The sequence below is a fragment of the Rosa rugosa genome, chromosome 3, assembly GCF_958449725.1.
Source record: "Rosa rugosa chromosome 3, drRosRugo1.1, whole genome shotgun sequence".
Classification (NCBI taxonomy): Eukaryota; Viridiplantae; Streptophyta; class Magnoliopsida; order Rosales; family Rosaceae; genus Rosa; species Rosa rugosa.
In genome coordinates this window covers 2302496-2323172 of record NC_084822.1, presented here as the reverse complement: position 1 = coordinate 2323172, position 20677 = coordinate 2302496, and the positions used below count along the sequence as shown (strand labels likewise).

At 38.3% G+C, this 20677-nt stretch overlaps 1 protein-coding gene across 9 annotated transcripts; it reads right to left on the bottom strand.

The window, feature by feature from the left end:
• Positions 1-6123: 6123 nt before the first annotated feature.
• LOC133735644 (uncharacterized) lies at positions 6124-11321 on the bottom strand. Of its 9 annotated transcripts, none has more exons than XR_009859193.1 (8): positions 10832-11321; positions 10059-10737; positions 9877-9957; positions 8314-8427; positions 7611-7667; positions 7125-7214; positions 6906-6971; positions 6124-6405 (listed from the first exon to the last, which is right to left on the bottom strand). XR_009859193.1 is itself a non-coding variant. In XM_062163043.1 (8 exons), the coding sequence occupies exons 4-8, from the start codon at positions 9883-9885 to the stop codon at positions 6328-6330; spliced, it is 324 nt and encodes a 107-aa protein (XP_062019027.1). In that variant the 5' UTR covers positions 9886-9957; positions 10059-10283; positions 10629-10737; positions 10832-11321; the 3' UTR covers positions 6124-6327. The 9 variants fall into 9 exon arrangements, 6 of the variants coding, with proteins under 6 accessions (XP_062019027.1, XP_062019028.1, XP_062019031.1 ...); XR_009859192.1 differs by having other exon boundaries at positions 7161-7214; XR_009859194.1 differs by having other exon boundaries at positions 6124-6400; positions 7161-7214.
• Between the last annotated feature and the right edge of the window lie 9356 nt (positions 11322-20677).

Sequence of the window (20677 nt, the reverse complement as noted above, 5' to 3'; positions counted from 1 at the left end):
AGTACCTAACAAAGTGCAGGATGCGTTGGGGGATCCGAAATGGAGGAAGGCAAGGGAGGAAGAGATGGAGGCGTTGCAGAAGAACAATACTTGACAACTTGTGCCTCCACTACAAGGCAAGAAGGTTGTAGTTTGTCTTTGGGTGTTTACCGTAAAACCTAATGCAGATGGATCAATGAATCGGTATAAAGCATGCCTTGTAGCAAAGGGTTTTACGCAGACATATGGTATAGACTACGATGAAACGTTTGCTCCTGTTGCTAAGATGAACACTATTCAGGTTCTGCTCTCGTTTGCTGCTAGTTTAAACTGGCCACTCTGACAGTTTGATGTCAAGAATGCGTTTCTTCATGGAGAGTTAGCCGAGGAGGTGTACATGAGTCTTCCACCTGGGTATGTAGTTGCTTCTCTTGGTGATTTTGTATGCAAATTGAGAAAGTCTCTATATGGTCTCAAACAGTCACCTCGAGTTTGGTTTGGAAGATTTTCACAGTTCATGAGGAAGGTTGGTTACAGACAGAGCAACTCATACCATACCTTATTTCTCAAGCATCAACAAGGGAAGGTAACAGCTCTAATTATTTATGTAGATGATATAGTAATCATTGGAAATGATACTATTGATCGAGATGGATAGACTGCAGAGACAACTAGCCTCTGAGTTTGAGATGAAGGACTTGGGTGAGCTTAAGTACTTCTTAGGAATTGAGGTAACCAGGGGAAGAGAAGGGATCTACCTATACCAGAGGAAGTTTTGTTCTTTACTTGCTGACAGAGACAAGTTTGTTGGATTGCACACCTATTGATACTTCTATTGAGCAGAACCAGTGTTTAGCTGAGTATCCAGATCAGGTACCTGCTGATTGACCTCGCTATCAGAGGTTGGTTGGGCGCTTGATTTATTTGGCTCATACTAGACCAGATGTTGCATATGCAGTAAGTGTGGTGAGTTAGTTCATGCATAACCCGAGTGAGAGTCACAAGGATGCTGTTGTGCGAATTTTGAAGTACTTGAAGTCAGCTCCAGGAAGGGGAATACTGTTTTATAAACACAACAACATTCTTGAGGTTTGTGGCTTCAAAGATGTAGATTGGGCTGGAAATATTACAGAAGGAGGTTGACATCAGGTTACTTTACCTTTGTGGGAGGTAATTTGGTTACATGGAAGAGTAAGAAACAGAAAGTTGTGGCACGATCTAGTGCTGAGGCCGAGTATAGAGGTATGGCTCATGGAGTATGTGAATTGCTGTGGCTGAGAAATCTGCTATGTGATATGGGTTTTAAACTCAAAAGTATTATGCAGTTGTATTGTGACAACAAGGCGGCTATTGATATATCACAGAATCCAGTACAACATGATCGTACTAAACATGTGGAGGTTGATCGTCACTTTATAAAGGAAAAGCTAGATGCCAAACTTATTAGTTTTCCTTTTGTTCCTACTGAATAGCAACTTGCAGATATACTTACCAAAGGAGTTTCCAGGAAGGCGTTTTATGACTCATTAAGCAAGTTGAGCATGCATGGTTGATGTGTATGCGCTAACTTGAGGGGGAGTGTTAGCGTGAGTCATGGCATAACATTAGGAATGTAATATATTGTAATTATTTTGTAGTTAGTACTTACCTATTATATGTGTGGTAGAGAATAGAGACGTAAATAAATTGTATTTCTGTAATCTTCTTTATATACCTCCATAGTGAGATGAATAAGATATCAAAAAATTCATCCTCTCAATCTCGTCTTACCTGACTCTTGCTAGTAACACAACTATGAGCCAATCGGACTCTTAATTCTGGCCGTTAATTAAACCAAAGCCAGCATTGTTTATATCTAAAGGAGCTTATCCTATAGCTGCTTTAACGATAACTCTATTCCTTTCACATTTTGACAATTAAGCCAAAGCACACCATTATTTGTTTTCCTCTTTGTTTCGTGTTTATGTCACATTTCTAGTCCTACACCCTACTTTAAAGTAGGGACCATATGATCAGTTGGCATGAGCCAAGTAGTAGTTTTGTGGCTTGCATGTAATACTATTAGGTAATGCTTAGAGTAGAAAACAAGCAGATAAGATTAATTGATGCTTCCACAAGTTCCCTATATAGTGCCTCCCCGGCCTTTCATTTGCTTTGCTCACAAAGAGAAAAATGGAGAAGGTAAAGCTTTTCTTCATAGCCTTATTCATGCCACTATTCCTAGTGCGCAGCAGCATCATAATTGAAGAAAATAGAGAAATTGACCACTTGTTTCAAAAGCTCCACTACTCAAATCCGAAGCTGACCCGACTCCATTTCTACTTTCATGACACCGTTTCAGGGCCGGCCCAGACAGCAGTTATGGTAGTCCCACCACCCAAGACTGTCAAGCCATCCACCAACTTGTTTGGACAAGTCACCATGTTTGACGACCCGCTAACCAAGGGACCCGAACCCACGTCCAAGAATGTTGCTATTGTGGAATATAATGTTGCAATTATGCATTGTTGAATGCAAGAATGAAAATGGTGTGGTTGATCTTTTTCAAATGAATGAATGTGCCTTAGTCTTTGTGTTGGTCAAAGCACGTTCCTAATGACTGCGATGAATTAGTCAGATACGGTATGTGCATGGAAACTGATAAAGCGAAAGATTAGAGCGACCACCTGGACGTGGAATACATTTTTTTTTTTTTTTGTGTTATGGATTCAACAAAAAGACCCAAGTAATGAACCCATTTTACCCCAAAATCAACTTCAAAACAATGCAGTACGTTAAGAAATATTGGTTCAGATTGTTAATTCATGCCACTGATTGGTTTATATCTGAATGGGCTTCTCTAAAGCTGCCTCAATCGTAACTCAATGCCTTGTTTATTATCCTAATTTAGGTAACAAGTCGGCCATTAAGGTGTTCATTTTCTCTGTGCAGGTCACTTTTCTTCTCCTGCGCGTGTGGCTGCAATCGTCAATGGTACCAGGAATTTTCGATTGTAGTTCCATTCTCTTGGGGGAAATTGCCTTGCAAGATTCCGGCTAGAGTTTCCAATGCTAGGTATAACTCGAAATTTTTCGATTGGCGCGCGGATTTGCGATGCAAGGATTAATGTTGCGAATGCTAGTGTCGCTGTTGTTGAATATGGTGTTGCCGTCATATACTATTGAATGAAACAACGAGAATGTCGTGGTTTATTATCTTCTTGTTTAATAATGGTGTCATACAAAGTTGTACGTCCGGTAGGACTTTTGCCGAGGGACTTTGTAGCTTTTGCTCGAGATATGCAAGTGTTCTAATGGATTTGATGACCCAAGTTTGGGTTATATTCAAATTGAAAAAGAGATCCCTGCAAATCCTTCATGGCATAATAAACAAGTCACAACACGTGACTCTTAGTGACGTTGATCGACATGGAAAAGTTGTAAACAAGTCACAACACTCGACTCTTAGTGATGTAGAAAAGTTGAAAGGTTGTTGAGAAACTCTAAACGACTTCTCTATTTTTCTTACCAAACTTTTTACGTCTACCATTTTTTTTTTCTCTCTTTCAACTTAGCTATTACCCTAGTTTAAAAAAAAAATTATTTAGAATTGGAAAAACAAAACAAATGGGGTTACTCAATTTTTTCACATTCTTAATTCTATTTTTTATTTTTTGTCTTGCAACCTAAGTTCTCTTTAGTTTTTTTTTTTTTTCCAGCAATACAAAAGATTGTGGAACCCGACCCTATGTCGTAGGGGGACCTGGATTCTCTGCTAGAAAATATAATGCTAAGATCTGCTTGGATTTTTATGAGTCTGCTACGTTAAGATCTGCTTGGATTTTTATGAGCCTGCCACGTCATTTTAATAAAATCTGATGGCTAAGATGAAAAATTTGCTAAAGCCCAACTTTCACAAAGCAATAGCAGATCCCATCTCTCTCTATCTCTCTTTCTCTCATATCGATCTGGTTTATGACTCTCATCTAGTTATGAAACAACTACCAGCATTTCCATTATGGGTTTTCATTGAACATGATGAAATTGTTATATCCGTTTTGGAGCTTCAAGAATCCTCTTGAGTAGTCCTTGAAACACTTGCAGAATCCTACATCGATCTACGAAGAATCATCATAATCTCATATGAGATTTGTCATTGTCGATTATTTTCTATTTTCTGGGTTTTTGTTCTTATAAATTGAATTCAAATCAGTTTTGTTCTTACTGTGAGATCTTTCATGAATTTGTGGATATTTTGTGTCTAAAGAAAAGTAGAAAGAATACTTCAATTCAGAATTAATTCGATAATTCTATTCATCCCACAATGAGGGTATATATACAAGTACAAAGGAGTAGTCTAACTCTAATAGGAAACAAACTTTCCATAATTACAGGATATCCTAATTAAATAAAATCCTAATTACATACAGATTTACAGCGATTCTACACTCCCCCTCAAGTTGGTGCATAGATGTCTATCATGCCCAACTTGTCAACCGAGCTGTCAAATACCTTCCTGGACATTCCTTTAGTAAGAACATCAGCTAATTGTTCCTCTGAGTTTACAAATTGAAAGCGAATAACCTTTCTGTCAAGATTTTCTTTAATAAAATGACGGTCAACCACTACATGTTTTGTTCTATCATGCTGAACTAGATTATGTGCAATCTCAATGGCAGCTGTATTATCACAATGCAAATCCATAGGCTTTTTAAGCTTGTAACCCAAGTCTTTCAAGACATTACAAATCCACAACATTTCACAGACTCCATGTGCCATACCTTGGAACTCAGCTTCTGCACTTGATCTGGCAACGACTTTTTGCTTTTTGCTACACCAAGTGACAAGGTTCCCTCCAACAAAAGTGAAGTACCCAGATGTAGAACGTCTATCAGTTTTATCACCAGCCTAATCTGTATCTGTGTACCCAACAACTTCCAATTCATCTTTTTTTTCTGAAACAATAACCCTTTACCTGGCACCATCTTCAAGTACCTCAAAATACGAAACACTGCATCCATATGCTCTTCACTAGGACAATGCATAAATTGACTAACAACACTCACAGCATAAGCAATATCAGGTCTAGTATGTGAAAGATAAATCAACCTTCCTACAAAACGTTGATACCTCCCTATATCAGTTGGAACTTGATCAGGATAAATAGCAAGTCTGTGATTCATCTCAATGGGTGTCTCCATTGGTCTGTAGTCCAGCATCCTTGTTTCAACAAGTAAATCAAGGACATACTTCCTTTGTGAAAGCAAAATCCCCTTCTTAGACCTTGCAACTTCAATACCCAGAAAATACTTCAGTTGTCCCAGATCCTTCATTTCAAACTCCTTTGACAGATACTTTTGCAATTCATTCATCTCTTTCGGATCATCCCCTGTAACAATCATGTCATCAACATACACAATAAGAGCTGTAATCTGACCATTCTTGCGTTTGATAAACAAGGTATGGTTAGAATTGCTCTGTCTGTATCCAAAGGCTTTCATGGACTTTGAAAATCTTCCAAACCAAGCTCTTGGAGACTGCTTCAGGTCATACAAAGACTTCTTCAATTTACACACATTGCCAATGTCACTTGGATAATTCTTAATACCTGGGGGCACATCCATGTACACTTCTTCCTCCAAATTCTCATTAATAAACGCATTCTTCACATCAAACTGGTGCAAGGACCAATCTTTGTTTGCTACAAGTGAGATTAGAATCCGAACAGTATTAATCTTTGCCACGGGTGCAAAAGTCTCCTCATAATCAATCCCATAGCATTGTGTATATCCTTTGGCAACCAACCTCGCCTTATATGATAGTTCCATCTGCATTAAACTTCACACACTACAAAAAAGAATTCAATTTGCCACGGCGCAAGGCCGTCGCCAAAAGCCAAATTGCCGTCGCAAAAGACCAACGGCGACGGCTAGGCGACGGCAAAATTGCCGTTGTCGTTGGTGGGGTCGCCATTGCTATTTGCGACGGCAATTACGCCGTCGCATGATTTTTGGCGACGGCATAATGGCGACGCCAACAACAATTTTGCCGTCGCCAAAGGTCATTGGCGACGGCAATGTTGCCGTCACAAAAATGCATATTATTGATTAAAAAAAAAACCTGGCATGCAAATTTGCATACCAGGTTTTCTATTTTGAGCAAAAGAAGCCATATAAATCATAATTTCATATGTTTTTTTCACATTATTTCTATACATTTCATACAACTTCACCAATCTTGAAAATACAAAAACATTCAAAAATTAAAATACATAATGCTGACGCTCAGTAGGCTAAGTATCATGACCTACATAATCAGAATTCAAGCGCATAAGTTCAACCGCATTGGTATTCTTCTTTGCTTCATTCATTCATTGATAGCTATGTTCTTCTTTGTGTCTATCTCCTTCTCCACCACTCTTCTTCTCTCTATAGCAATAGGTCCTACACTGTAAAAATTCAGTTCTTGTAAACAAAATCAGTAGATTGAAGACAAGTATTTGAAAATGTGAAACTTGTGATTCAACAAAATCTGCAAAGAGAGACTTGAACCAGATTTGATGCCACCACATATAAGGAGAGACTTGAACACATTGACAATATTGCAGATAAAAAACATATAAAACTGCTTCATCTTAGGCAGAAGTGTCATACTAAGACAAAAGGCATATAAAATTAACCAAAATGAAATAGCACTAGAGTTTAAGCTATAATTTGAACTCCTAAATTCATATCATGAGAGAAATTGAAGTAGCATTATCACTTAGACTTTTCAGGGTACAAAACTGAGCAATATCCTTGACTAACCAGTAACCAAAGCTGAGGATAAGTCATTAACTCATAACAGGGCATACCAAAACAGATGCAATTTCATACTCGTGTATTGGTTGCCAAGACAATTTGTATTCAGTAACCTTTGCCAAGACAGATTCATGAACGGCATGCATACCTTTGCTAGTTTCACTAGCTGATCGTAGTTATCATGTCCATAGAAGAATGGCTCCTTACAAAATATCTGTATAGAATAAGGCTCAAGCATAAGCATCACAAGACATAAGTTCTGATTTTCTTTTATCAGATAGAAAACCTAAAAGAAAAACCACCAAGAAGGCCGACTGATAATGAAATGGAAGGGCAGAAATCAAAGAGAAAACTAAGAAACACGTACTACTTTTTTATCAACTAGTTGAAATCAAGTTTATACCCAGTCACTAAATCACTGAAGCAAATCTCTCATCAAGCACAACCCCTCCCTCCACTGCACAATAATCAAGTACAATGGTATGACATTTTGGATGATGATTGGTGAACCTTTAAACTATGAAAGCCTTTACTGTCACAGTTATTTTTGTTTATTTTAGCACAACCTTTTCTTTTCGTTTTTTCCTTCTTTTTATAAGTATTTGCTATAAAGTGAATGTCTAGATTTCTCCTCAGTGTTACTATAGATATCCAAATCTTCATGATTCTTACCATCAACTGATAAACACCTAACACTGTCACCGAGATGCACACTAAGGTGAAAGCCTGATAACAGATCATTCTTGCAAGTTTCAGAGTCATTTTTAGTTTCAACAGAGGTCTTTCAATAGTGTTATTGATATTCTGGGAACTTGCATTTTTCAGCTTAATGACGGCAGTAAGAGTTTCTTACCGAGAAAATGCGCCCATCACGTGTTAATGCAGCAGAGTGAGTGCCTCCACAAGACACCTATATCACAATTAAGCAAGAGTTATCTCAAGCTGTTAAAGTAGTTGAGATTACTACTACAGCGTGCAGGAGCTTCAGAGCAGTCAAAACAAGAGAAACAATTGACAATGGGCAAAAGACAACGTGTCGTTCATAGACCATTCAATCAAATGATGAAGAAGCCAAGTGCATCATTGTCTATTTCAAATGGTAGGAAACGTTGACAGATGTTCTGACTCAGACTATAAGGCATAGTGCCAAAAATGAGATTCAAATCATGAAATAATGTCTTAGGCTAGCACACTAAGATGATCTCTTTCCTCTTTTTCACCCATTCTACCAAAACTGATATGGAGAAACAGCTAACATCTTTAATTAGTCGATTTGGAATTCCCAAATCAGAATACATGAAACCCCTTTTTGGTCTTACGAAAAAACAGAATAAGAACTTTGTTAGAAAATATATCTGAAATCCTAACATCATTTGCTGTCTATGACCATCGACCACAAAAGCATTGTTAGAACTTAGAACTAGTCCAGGACCCACCTCCCCTGACGTGTCAGTCACTGCACTGACTTTATATACTCAAATAGGTTTCCATGTATTCTAAGTTCCAACTAAGCAAAGCTATCAGAGGATTTGCAAGGAAAACAATATAATTGGTACCTGAACGATATCCTCCCCAGCTAAAAGATGAACCTTTTGCGGGACCATTTTACTGCTCTTATCATTATCGCCGAAACCAAGTCTACCATGTTCCCCTCGGCCCCATCCATACACCTGCAATATAATAATATAGGCAAGGAAATAAGGTTCTGTTAGCCCAGGTACATAGAAAGTTAACAATACAGGATATTTAAATTATCGAAAATTTTAAAAAAAAAAAATCATATCACATGAGTCATGAATAACCATCTTGTTATGAGCAGTTGATAAAGTCATAAACATAAAAGCCAGAGGCCATTGTATCATTATCTCCTGGCTACGTGAGGAGAAGAAAATCACAAACAAGCAAGACAAAATTAGCATCACAAGACGGGCTAGAGTGAGGAGAGGCTCCGGGGTTTCTACCTAATACGAAATCTCATAAAGATATTTCCCAATTTTTTTCTTTCACTGTATAAATAGGTATTATTAAGTAAATTAGCTACATCATCAGTATTGTATTGCAAGAATCTATGCATAAAAGTGACAGGATGGAGTTGGTTGATCTTTGACACTATATTCTCTGAACCCTAATTTGACCAGCAAACATTCCAAGGATTAACCATAAACTTGAAAGAAGATTAATTCTGTTGACTCATTCTAATATTTAACTGCTACAGAAGCATAAGAGCAACAATTTCATTGCTTCAAGAATTCAACCCTAAGTATGTGGTAGAAATGTTTCAAATCTTAAGCCACTTTGTTATGTACTATATGAAGGCCAAGGTACAGATGCCCCAACCATTAGCTACTGCTTATGTAGTTGCCGCTCTGTCAATATCCCACCCTGACTAATGACTAAAGTGCCCTTTTCCCCCAATTCAGCACCTGCTGCTAATTTGTAGTTGCTGTAGAAATTGTTCCATATAGGGACAATATAGACTACCAAGACTTCAAAACTACTTCATAAGATGACACGGTTATGATGAAATCTAGGTCAGGAGAACACCACACATCTGTGAATAGCATATTCCAGAAGGTGCACAATAAAAGAAATTTTGCTAATCAAACAGTTGTGTTACCTGCTAAGCATAAACGACTAAAAGAGAAGAAAGAAAACCAATAGGAGACTGCAATACAAACCAAAGTAAGACCAGAAAGTCCGTGGACAGTTTCTATACTCCTTGCCTCCCTAGTAATAATAGAAAAAGAGAAACTCTAGACTCAAAGAGAGTTCTTGGTTACTATAAGCATGACAAAATTTTGATTAGAAAATACATTTGCATTTGACAAAAAATAAAAAACATTAGTTGTACCCCAAATTTGAAGCTTCATATGCTAAAGGATAAGTTAGTTATCCTATTTAAGCAGCTTGCATTCATGGCACAATGAATCCGATTGAGCATTTGAACTTGTCCTATTAATTAAGTGTCAAATGCATTTGTATATAATGTACTAAGTGTTCTCTTAGTCAACAAGTGATTTCAGTAACAGATATCCAGAGCAAAATAATTGACTAAATACCAGATCAAACAGAAGAAAAAAAAAATCGAATTTATTAATCAAAAGGCCTTGGCTACTTACTTGAATCATCAATGTTAGAGATGTTGCTTTGTGGTAGCTCTCAAGCCGACTGCCAACCTTTTGGCTATTATCCAAAGATCACTGGTATCATCAACAGTGAGATCAACAAAGCGCTTTACTTCATGCTTTGGGCAGACAAGCACATGTACATGATGTCAAATCAAACAAATTGAACAACTTACCAAATTAAGTATATGATTCCACAGAAACTTGCTACTCATATAGTTGCATGCAAAAGAGGCTTCATCCAAATACTTTGGAATGGATAGGCATGCTAGTGCAAGCATACAAACACATACACTGCACGATCATGTTTCCAATACGCAGATGTACACACATGTAGAATGTTCAACAGGGTCCATCCAGTATGTGCTTAATTAGTATTGGAACTACCAGGCCATTATTTGCTTACATTCCAGTGTCAAAAGAAACCCAAATTCAAGCATAGTGAGGAACACTTTTCTTCTATAATGGTTATGCATACTCAAAAATGAAATCCAGTCAATCAAGTAGTTCAACACATATATACCATTCTTTACAAGCAACCAAAAGTCACTAGAAGAAAGAAATTTTCCAACTTTCATAAGCAAAACAATGTCTTGACTGAACCCAAAACACCATTTCAATTCAAACCAAAAACAAAAGGATTTGACATGCAGAGAAAAGAGGGAAATTGGTCATCAAGTTTGCAACTTTTATACTTATTTCTACATTCTAAATTTCTAATAAGTATAAGAGAGTAAGAACGGTACCAGAAACAACAGAGCGCAAATTAACCAAGGCATACGATAGATTAGTGTCGTAAAACACTTCCCTGCTGTCGATTTTGTACGATCCAAATGTATGGGATTCCAAAGCCATCTGGGTCCATTTTGCCCCAAAAAACCCAAATCAAAATAGATCAAATTCAGAAACAACATCAATGAGAACAAGGAAAAGTTGGAATAGAGACTACCTTGGTGGAGGCCTGGAGATAAGGCATAGATTCGACAGGGACTAGACTGGCAGAAAACTTGGCATCTGGGAATGAAATTTTAGGGTTTGACGAAGAGAGAGATCGAATGGCTCAAGCTTGGGTTTTCAATTTGACCAAAATCCGAGCAACTTCTAACCTCAATTAACGATTGGTCGAGGCCTGGAGATTAATCGGCTACGAGTCAGATCCAGAGAGAATAGAAACAAAGCTGAAGGCTTCAAATGGAGGAAGAGAGAGAGAAAGAGAGACTGTGTTTTTCTAATCGAATAAGTGGGCTTCTCAAAATAAGTATTAACGCAACGGCACCTCCATGCAGCAGCAATTTACAAAATGCTTTGCGTCGGCAAAGTTTTACCGAAGCATAGATCATTGTTTTGCGACAGCTATTACCACGGCACATTAACGCAGTGGCAGACCTCCCATATTTTCGCGACGGCCCAATTTTGCCGATGCAAATAGGCAACTATTGGCGACGACAATTGCTTGCTGACGCAAAGTAGTGAAGCCAATGCAATTCTTTTTTGTAGTGACAGTAAATACCCAACGACATCCTACAGTCTTCTTTCCAACCGGCATGGGTACTAGCTCCCATGTTGCATTCTTTTGAAAAGCTTCCAATTCTTCATTCATTGCCTTTGTCCATTTTGGATCCGTCAATGCATCATGCACGTTACTAGGAATAGATACAGTAGATAATTGATCAACAACAACTACATGTGACCCATAAATCCTATGGTTAGACATAAAATTAGCTATAGGGTATTTAGCTTTCGCTTTGATATCTTGTTCATATTGTTTCTTAGGAATTCCCTTGGTAACCTTTTGTGATTTCCTAGGTTCGACACTTTCTAACCCAGAAGACTCATTAAAGTTTAGGGGTACCTGAGGTGGATCATTCTGACTGGGATCTTCAGTTGGTGATGCAGAAGGGGGAATATCTTGTGTGTGAGCTTCATATATGTCTTGATTTTGATTCAAACTATCCAGAAAAGTCATCTCTTCTGTCTCAGAACTCACAACGCTCTGTTCGACAGTTGCATTTTCTGTCTCGGAATTCACAACGCTCTGTTCGGCAGTTGCATTTTCTGTTTCGGAATTCACAACACTCTGTTCGGCAGTTGCATTTTCTGTTTCGGAATTCACAATGCTCTGTTCGGCAACTGCATTTTCTGTTTCAGAATTTCTACCTTCAAATCATTCCTCCAAATTTTCCAAGTCTTCAATGGCATCAAAATCAATAATAGAACGAGGATTCCCTTCACAACCTCTCTCCCCCTGAAGGGAAGACTGAGAAGCTCCCCTTGAGTAATAAGGCTCGGATTCACGAAAAGAAACATCAAGAGAGACATGTATAGTGCCAATAAGAGGATCATAACATCGATAACCCTTCTGGAAGTCAGCATAACCAACAAATATACACTTACGGGCATGGGGATCAAGCTTGCTGGGTTGAGGCTTGGGAATATGAACATAAGCTGTGCACCCAAACAACCGGGGCTCCAAATTAGGCATAGAAGAGATGGTCAAAAGTGTATGAAGTTTCTTATGAGGATTCTGAAACTCAATCACCCGTGAAGGAGTACGGTTGATAAGATATGCTGCTGATTTCACTGCTTCTCCCCAATAGGACCGAGGTACATTCATGCTAAACAAGGAAGCACGAACAACTTCCATCAACTACATTTTCTTCCGTTCTGCTAAACCATTCTGTTGAGGAGTATAAGAATTGGAGGTTTGATGACGAATTCCATGTGACCGGCAAAACTCAATCATAGGGCCATTCACAAACTCTCCACCATTGTCAGACTGAAACACTCTGATGGATTGTTGATACTGAGTTGCCACCATTTTGTGAAATTTGGTAAACATTCCAAACACATCACTCTTATTCTTCAGTAATGACACCCATGTCATGCGAGTGCAATCATCAATAAACGTTACAAAATACCGAGCTCCAGAAAGAGAAGGAATTTTCGCAGGACCCCAGACATCAGAGTGAATCTTCATAAAAGGAACAGAACTTTATTAAGACTTGGTGAATATGAAATATGGTGACTCTTGGCCAGTTCACAAATGTCACAGTGGAAATCCAAATCACTAACAACTGAAAACAAATGAGGTTGCAGCTTCTTAAGATAACTAAAGGATAGATGACCTAAACGGCGATGCCATAACCATACAGTTTCCTTCGCATTCTTTACCCCGTTGATCTTATTAGCTTGTCCCAAAAGATGCTTCTGTTTCTTTCCAGTCTCTGTCAGATCCAGATAGTATAATTTCCCCCTTCTAACACCATAACCAAGAATCCGCCGAGTCAAAATGTCCTGAAACACACAGAATGACGGATAGAAGGTCACAATACATGCAAGAGCTAAAATAATTTGACCAACAGACAGGAGATTATAAGCTAGTGATGGACCAACTAAGACAGATTCAAGGGTTAAGGTATCAGATAAAGCAATAGAACCTTCTCCGGTGACCGGAGTTGGAGTACCATCAGCAGTAGAGACAACATTTTGAGGGGAACGTCTAAGGTTTTTCACAAGACTAGGGTCATTGGTCATATGGTCAGATGCACCTGTATCAATTATCCATGTACTATTAAAAGTAACCTTACCCTTCATACCTGACTGCGCTACATTAGCGGAGGCATTGTCTAGGTAAACTTCCTCTGTAGTAGCAACAGCAGCCTTGCCCAGATTCTTTAGCGGTTTCTTGGTGAAGTCCCACCAATCACTTCATAGCACCGCTCCTTGCTACGACCTAATTCCCCACAGATAATGCACTTTTTGTTTGCATATGGATTTGGTTTACCTAGAGGACGGTGTGGAGAAGGTCCTGAGAAGCCTATAGGAGGACCCTGTTTGCGTTGAGCTATAACAGAAAATTCGGTAGTTACCGAGTGCCCCATAGCCTATTTCTCTGATTGCACCATTGAGGAAGTCAGGATTTTTGCAGGATTGGATTTTCTAGGGTTTCAAGATGGATATGAATGTTTTGGAAAAAAAAGTTTTCTTTTCTCTTCTTCTTCCGAAAAAAGGTAGGGTGATGGCGGTTTGAAATTCAGAGATGGTTTGATTTCAATGGTGGTGGTACGCAGCGGTTTGTGGTGTTCTTCGGGATTCAGGATTCAAAGGATGCAGCGCAAGTTCAAAGGATTGAACCTGCTCTGATACCAAGTAGAAAAGAATACTTCAATTCAGGGTTAATTCGATAATTCTATTCATCCCACAATGATGGTATATATACAAGTACAAAGGAGTAGTTTAACTCTAATAGGAAACAAACTTTCCATAATTACAGGATATCCTAATTAAATAAAATCCTAATTACATACAGATTTACAACGATTCTACAAGAAAGAATGGCTATTTTGTGTTTAAGAAGGATGGCTGCAACTCTTTTCATTGAGAAAGTTGTCTGCAACACTTTTAGTTTTAGTTATAGAGAAGGGGAGAGAGAAGGGAAGGGAAGGGAAGAAGAAGATGCTTCCAAGTCCACCAATGTGAGTTTGTAAACTCTTTATTATTAGCTGTTGGATTGGATGATGCTGTTGTGGTAGCTTAATAGCAAATTATAGCAGATCATAGCAAAAAGCAATTATAGTAGAGAAGCCAAGTCTGTCATAGGGAGGTTTCTCTCCTAGAAACAGAAACCCCACCCGAAGACCTTTATGAGCACAATGACTTCAATCTGGGCCTGAAGAATTACTTGTCAATCAAAAGCTAGGGTGATCGATTGATTGTGTTGAATTCAAATAAAGAAGAAAGGAGTTAGGCAGATCTAGTATTGAGGGCCATGGTTCTATGGTCGTTCGATGTTTGCTCTGGCCAAGTACGATGGTCTCACTAATGTAATGGCGGTCTCGATCTTATCCTTTCCTGTATGGGTGAAAATTTTCGGGCTACCATCGGTGTTGTTTACAAACGAAGCAGTGGCAAAGTTGGTGCAATGCTAGGGCAGATCATCCAACTAGAAAAGCAGGGGATTCGTCGAGGCAATTGTGTAGGGTTTGGATCACTCACTGCATTTATGATATGGTGAAGCAGACATTCCTACTGATGGCTTTTGAATTTGGGTTTGATGTAGTGGCCATGCTGAGTTTTAAATATGAGAAAACAGTAGGTTTCTGCCAAAGTTGTGGGTTGTTGGAGCATCTTCCCCAAGAATGCGGCAGTCCTCCAGATATGCCCAGTGTCACAGTAGTTGCAGAGAGCCATGGCTTGTCAAACTCTAACCGTAACCCAAATTCTAGGGTCAGCAGGGGCTCAGGTGTGCAGCAAACGTCGGCGGTAGTGTCTGCCAGTCTGAAGCAGTATGTGTCCCAAGTTCGGAGCCCTAATCCTTTTTTGGCAACACCATCTTCATTTACCTTTTTGCTGCCTGGGATATATGCAGAAGAACTAGATGATCAGTTGAATCAGTTTTGTGCTCTTGCGGCGCCAAAATCTACCGCACCTCCTACACGACGTGTCGCAATGGAGATCCTGATGATTTTAGTTATGAAGCAATCAGCCTCAATGGAGTTGGTTACTTATAGTAAGCGGTCCAAATCTGTGGTGCTTGCGCCGAAAACTGTACCTATCTCCCTAGATTTCAAGTCTGTCCTAGAACTTTCTCGATGGTCCCGACTGCTGATAGTATCTCCCCCTAAGAAGAGAAAGGTGGGATGTCCACTTGGAGCTTGTAACAAACCAAAAGTGGAGGATGGGAATCTCTAGAAGTTGGAGTCTGTATCTACGACAGGGGCTAAGGTGAAGAAGAGAAAGTTCACTTCAGCTATTGCAGTGAAGCATGCTTTAGAAATGGTTGATGATAAGGTCGATACTACTCCGGTGGAGGAGGATACGGCAACAGTATAAGCTAGTACTGATCCTAGGGAATCCCCATTTGCGTAGGGAGGTCCCATGGTTTTTTTGACTAAGTTAGGGCAAACTTCGGTCTTAATTGTGTTTCATGCTAAGGTAATTGCATCTATGTTGCTTTAGGGTAGCCTTACATGGCTCAATATTAACATAGCGTGCAAAGGGTGGGTCATGACATGTTGTTACCTACATTTACTCTTACTGGATTGACAACTTTCCCTTTAGGGAAAAGTCCTACGGTTTTTTTAATATGTTAGGGCGAACTTCGGTCTTAAACCCTAGCATTTTCTTGGTTATTTGTGTTTCATGCTAGGGTAATTGCATCTTTGTTGCTTTAGGGTAGCCTTACATGGCTCAATATTAAAGCCCACAAAGGATGGGTTATGATATGTTGTTACCTACATTTTCTCTTACTAGATTGACACCCTTCCCATTTAGGGGGGGGAAGCTCACATATTTTTAAAAATTGATTAAAATATCTCAAAAGAAATATTACTTTACTCACTCAACTCAACTTAGTTAACGTCTTACAGTTTGGTAATTTCATCTTTGCCAATTAAAAATAGTCACGTAATTAGCCCACTAAGAGCAAGGTATAAAATTTTGATTTCGATTAAAATTTTCATATGTTGAATTTATAAAAATTTGGATTAATTTCAGTTTACCCCCCTGAGGTTTGGGGGTGTCATCATTTCACCCCCCAAACTCTCAATTTCACTTTTTTACCCCCTGAACTTTCCAATTTCAATCAGTCGTGTCCAATTTCTCCTATTCCGTCCAAATTGGACTTTAACTCTGACTTTTAAGGGGTAAAATGGTCATTTCAAGACAAAAAAATTATAATAAAAAAGTCATTTTTTTTTTTTAATATTTTGTCTTCAACCTATACACCACAAGTTATAATAGGTTTATAAAAACAAAAAAATACTCTAGGTGGTTAAAAGTCGCTCGCTGGTCTACGATATTTGTGATATATCTCCGATAAAGTGAAGAATTTTAGGATATATCCCCAATAAAGTGAAGAAATATCTGTAAAAAAATAATTTTACACTTTATCTGTAAATAAATATATGTATATCCCCAATAAATTGAAGAAATATCTGTGTAAAATCATTTTTGGTCTACGATATTTGTGATATATCTCCAATAAAGTGAAGAATTTTAGGATATATCCCCAATAAAGTGAAGAAATATCTGTAAAAAATGATTTTACACTTTATCTGTAAATATCTGTATATCCCCAATAAAGTGAAGAAATATTTGTTTAAAATCATTTTTTACAGATATTTATTTACAGATAAAGTGTAAAATTATTTTTTATAGATATTTCTTCACTTTATTGGGGATATATCCTAAAATTCTTCACTTTATCAGAGATATATCACAAATATCGTAGACCAGCGAGTGTGTAAAATCATTTTTACAGATATTTATTTACAGATAATGTGTAAAATTATTTTTTACAGATATTTCTTCACTTTATTGGGGATATATCTTAAAATTCTTCACTTTATCAGAGATATATCACAAATATCGTAGACCAGCGAGCGGCTTTTAACCACCTAGAGTATTTTTTTGTTTTTATAAACCTATTATAACTTGTGGTGTATATGTTGAAGACAAAATAAAAAAAAATAAAAAAATAAAAACGAATTTTTTATTTTTATTTTTTAATCTTGAAATGACCATTTTACCCCTTAAAAGTCAGAGTTAAAGTCCAATTTGGACGGAATAGGAGAAATTGGACACGACTGATTGAAATTGGAAAGTTCAGGGGGTAAAAAAGTGAAATTTAGAGTTTGGGGGGTGAAATGATGACACCCCCAAACCTCAGGGGGGTAAACTGTAATTAATCCTAAAAATTTTGATAGAAATTTCAAGTGTCGATTGAGATTCTGATAAATATAGGTTAAAAAAAAATTAAATAGTAGTTGTTTAAGCACGAATTTACGAATTTCCAAAATTTAATCATTTATATTTTTAAGAGTGAGTTAAGTATTATATTAGTGAATAGTAGTGTCTACCTTATCAGTAACTGACCAAAGAAACTATGCTCAATCACCAATGGATGTAAATCCAAAGGTTGAAAACAAAATAACTCAATTTTAAAAACAATTCTTTCACCGTTGAATTTATATCCAAGCGTGGTTGAACACAGTTCATTTGGTTAGTTACTGACCAGGTGAACATGTTTATATTGGTTAAAGCCAAGTGATGAATATGTGATTTTTTGCCTTAGGAATTTTTGAAGTGGATTTGGGTGATGAAAGTTCTTTAACACCCATTCCAACCCATCCCGATGAAAGTTCCAAGTATTACTGTTGATGAGAATTTTATGCAAGATAAAAGCTGGATATGCTAAGACCATCCAACCTACCAAAATTATTTCTTGCATATATATTAGATTTTTTTTTTTTTTTTGAGAAATAGATAACTTCATTACTTATCTATGGCGAGAAGGCACGTACATCACATGTTGTCTCATACCAACAGTTCTAGATGGCACAAGCCGCCAAACAAATTACAAGTGACCCTCATTGTAAAATAGGCACAATTATTCAAGTGCCTAGCCAAATGAGCAAAACCCAAAACTATCTAAGATCTTGCCATAGCAACCTACTCGCCTAGATACCTCAATTGGTGTACAACTAGAGAAGCTAACTTACATAGCCAAAGACTATAAAACAAATGGTAGGCACAGAAGCAGGAAACTTAGAGTCTCCCCTTGCCCTTAACTTTAGGGCCAATCTCTTGAGCAGTAGTAGTAGAAGGATAGGTGAGACGCAAAGGGGTCAATCCCACCTTCTTTTGAGACCAGGGACCCTTGTTCTTACTTCCAAGCGGTCTACCCACCCTCTTCTTCAGTGTCACCAATGCAACATCATCCTCAGCTTCAGCCAAACCAAGAGCTTCCGTATGAAGCGTGAGAAGCTTACCACCTAGAATGGTTTTAAATATCTTAGGAGAAGGGACAGTTGCCTCTTGTCGACCTCTTTTCTTATAGGTCAGGGTTTGCTTATGCACAGCTTGCATGGCAGAAGTAGTAGCAAGATCTTTCGTACCCGGTTCAGAAAGTTCCATTGAGGACAACCCAGTGTTCGTTTCTTGCAACACGACCTCTTGATCCATGCCTTCCAACTCTGACGTTGTGTGCACGGTATCCTTAGGAGCAGCAAGTTCAGAAGTTGAACGCTCTAGACGACGAATGATTGGCTTCTTTTTTTTAGCAAGGAAGAAGAAGGCATAGGTTAATCTCGAGTCGTCTGGGCAGAGAAGGAGAAGGCGCCACTAGAGGTAGAGGGGCCAACACCGAATTTCAAAAACCTAAGAGCAGTTATAGTCGCATTGGGCTCCTTACATTTAGCCCCAGAATGCGTAATCAATCCACACTAAGGATATCTCCCCTTGAGATGTTCAAACTGAAACTGCAGAATAGGCTCAACGCCTGGGGCCAGGAAAACCCTACACTCAAGAAAAACCGGTTTGAAGATGTCATGAGAGAAAAAATCCGAACGATACCTTTTCGAAACTCTCTCTTATCATAGTCTAGATAACCACCCAGCAGGTTTCCGATGAGGATGAAATTGTCAGGTTCCTCATAAAGAGGAGGGATACCAGAAACCCTAACCCACATCATAACATGCTTCAAAAGGACGTCGGCGATGGGGAGGATACCATCATACTGATCCAGACATATCAGAGCTCTGTCAAAACACTACACATCGCCCTTAAGCACCTTGTTCCGATCCCGGGCTGAATTAAAAGAGAACAGGAACCGGTTATCAGCCTTTTCTTGAATCCTGAAGTCCTTCTCCACCATCCAAGTCCGGAAGAAATGAGATTTGAAAGCATTTGAGTCAACCGGTTTACGGGTGAGAGGTTTTCCTAGAAGAAAAGATTGAGAAGATCGGCGAACCGGACCTCCTCCAATCTTTCGCAGATTCGAGGCATTACCCCCTTCAGAAAGTGCCAGAGAGGCAGCAAAACTGGCAGTCACGGCGTTGATTGAAGCCACTAAGGAAGTGAAGAAAAGAAGGCAGCAGAAGGCGCCGACTAGAAAGCTAGGGTTTAGGAGAGAGCCGCTAGGTTTCGAGAGGAAATCTCGCTGAATTAACCATTTGCATATATATTAGATGAAATAGGGAAAGTGTATTATATATACTTTCCCTAGTTAACATTTAGAACATTCATGAAATAAATAATGCTGGTAATATAATCCCTAATCCCATTAATTTCAGCTGCTCCAAGCCTTAACCCCTCCCCACCCTCACACCCCCTAGTCTTTAATGATTAAGACAATACAACATCAATACCCTAAACCGAAAGCATCAATATAAAGGGATATAAACTTCATTTTCATGTATGTTAACCCTTTGGCAGACTTATAAGGGAATCCCAGATAACAATTCAATTTGGAATAAGAAAACAGGCAGTCTTTCCTCACTAAGGCCATGTTTGGTTCACGGATTTGAGGAATCAGGAAAGGAAAGTCATTCATTTTCTTTGTTTGGTAGGCACAAACTTTGAAAGTATTTTCCTGGCTTTGAGGAATCAGGAAAGGAAAGTCATTCATTTTCTTTGTTTGGTAGGCACAAACTTTGAAAGTATTTTCCTGGACAGATGGAAAAATAGAAGGAAAGATCATTCCTTTCAGAACCATGAGATTTATTTTCCCTTCTCCTTTCCCAGCATTTATTACGAAAATTTTGATGCTCAAATGTGCTATTGCTAAAATTGGTGTACTTTTGAATTTCCATGATGTTATTTTTATTTTAAAATACAAGGGTATTATTGAAACATTGATATTTTTTTAACTTCCTTTCCTACACCAACCAAACACTGGAAGGTAAATCAAATGGTCTTTCCTGAATGATTTCTTTGCTTATCAAACATAGGAAGGGAAACCTGACAGGAATTTTAATTTCTCATCTCCATGAGAAAGACAAGGGAATTAATTTCC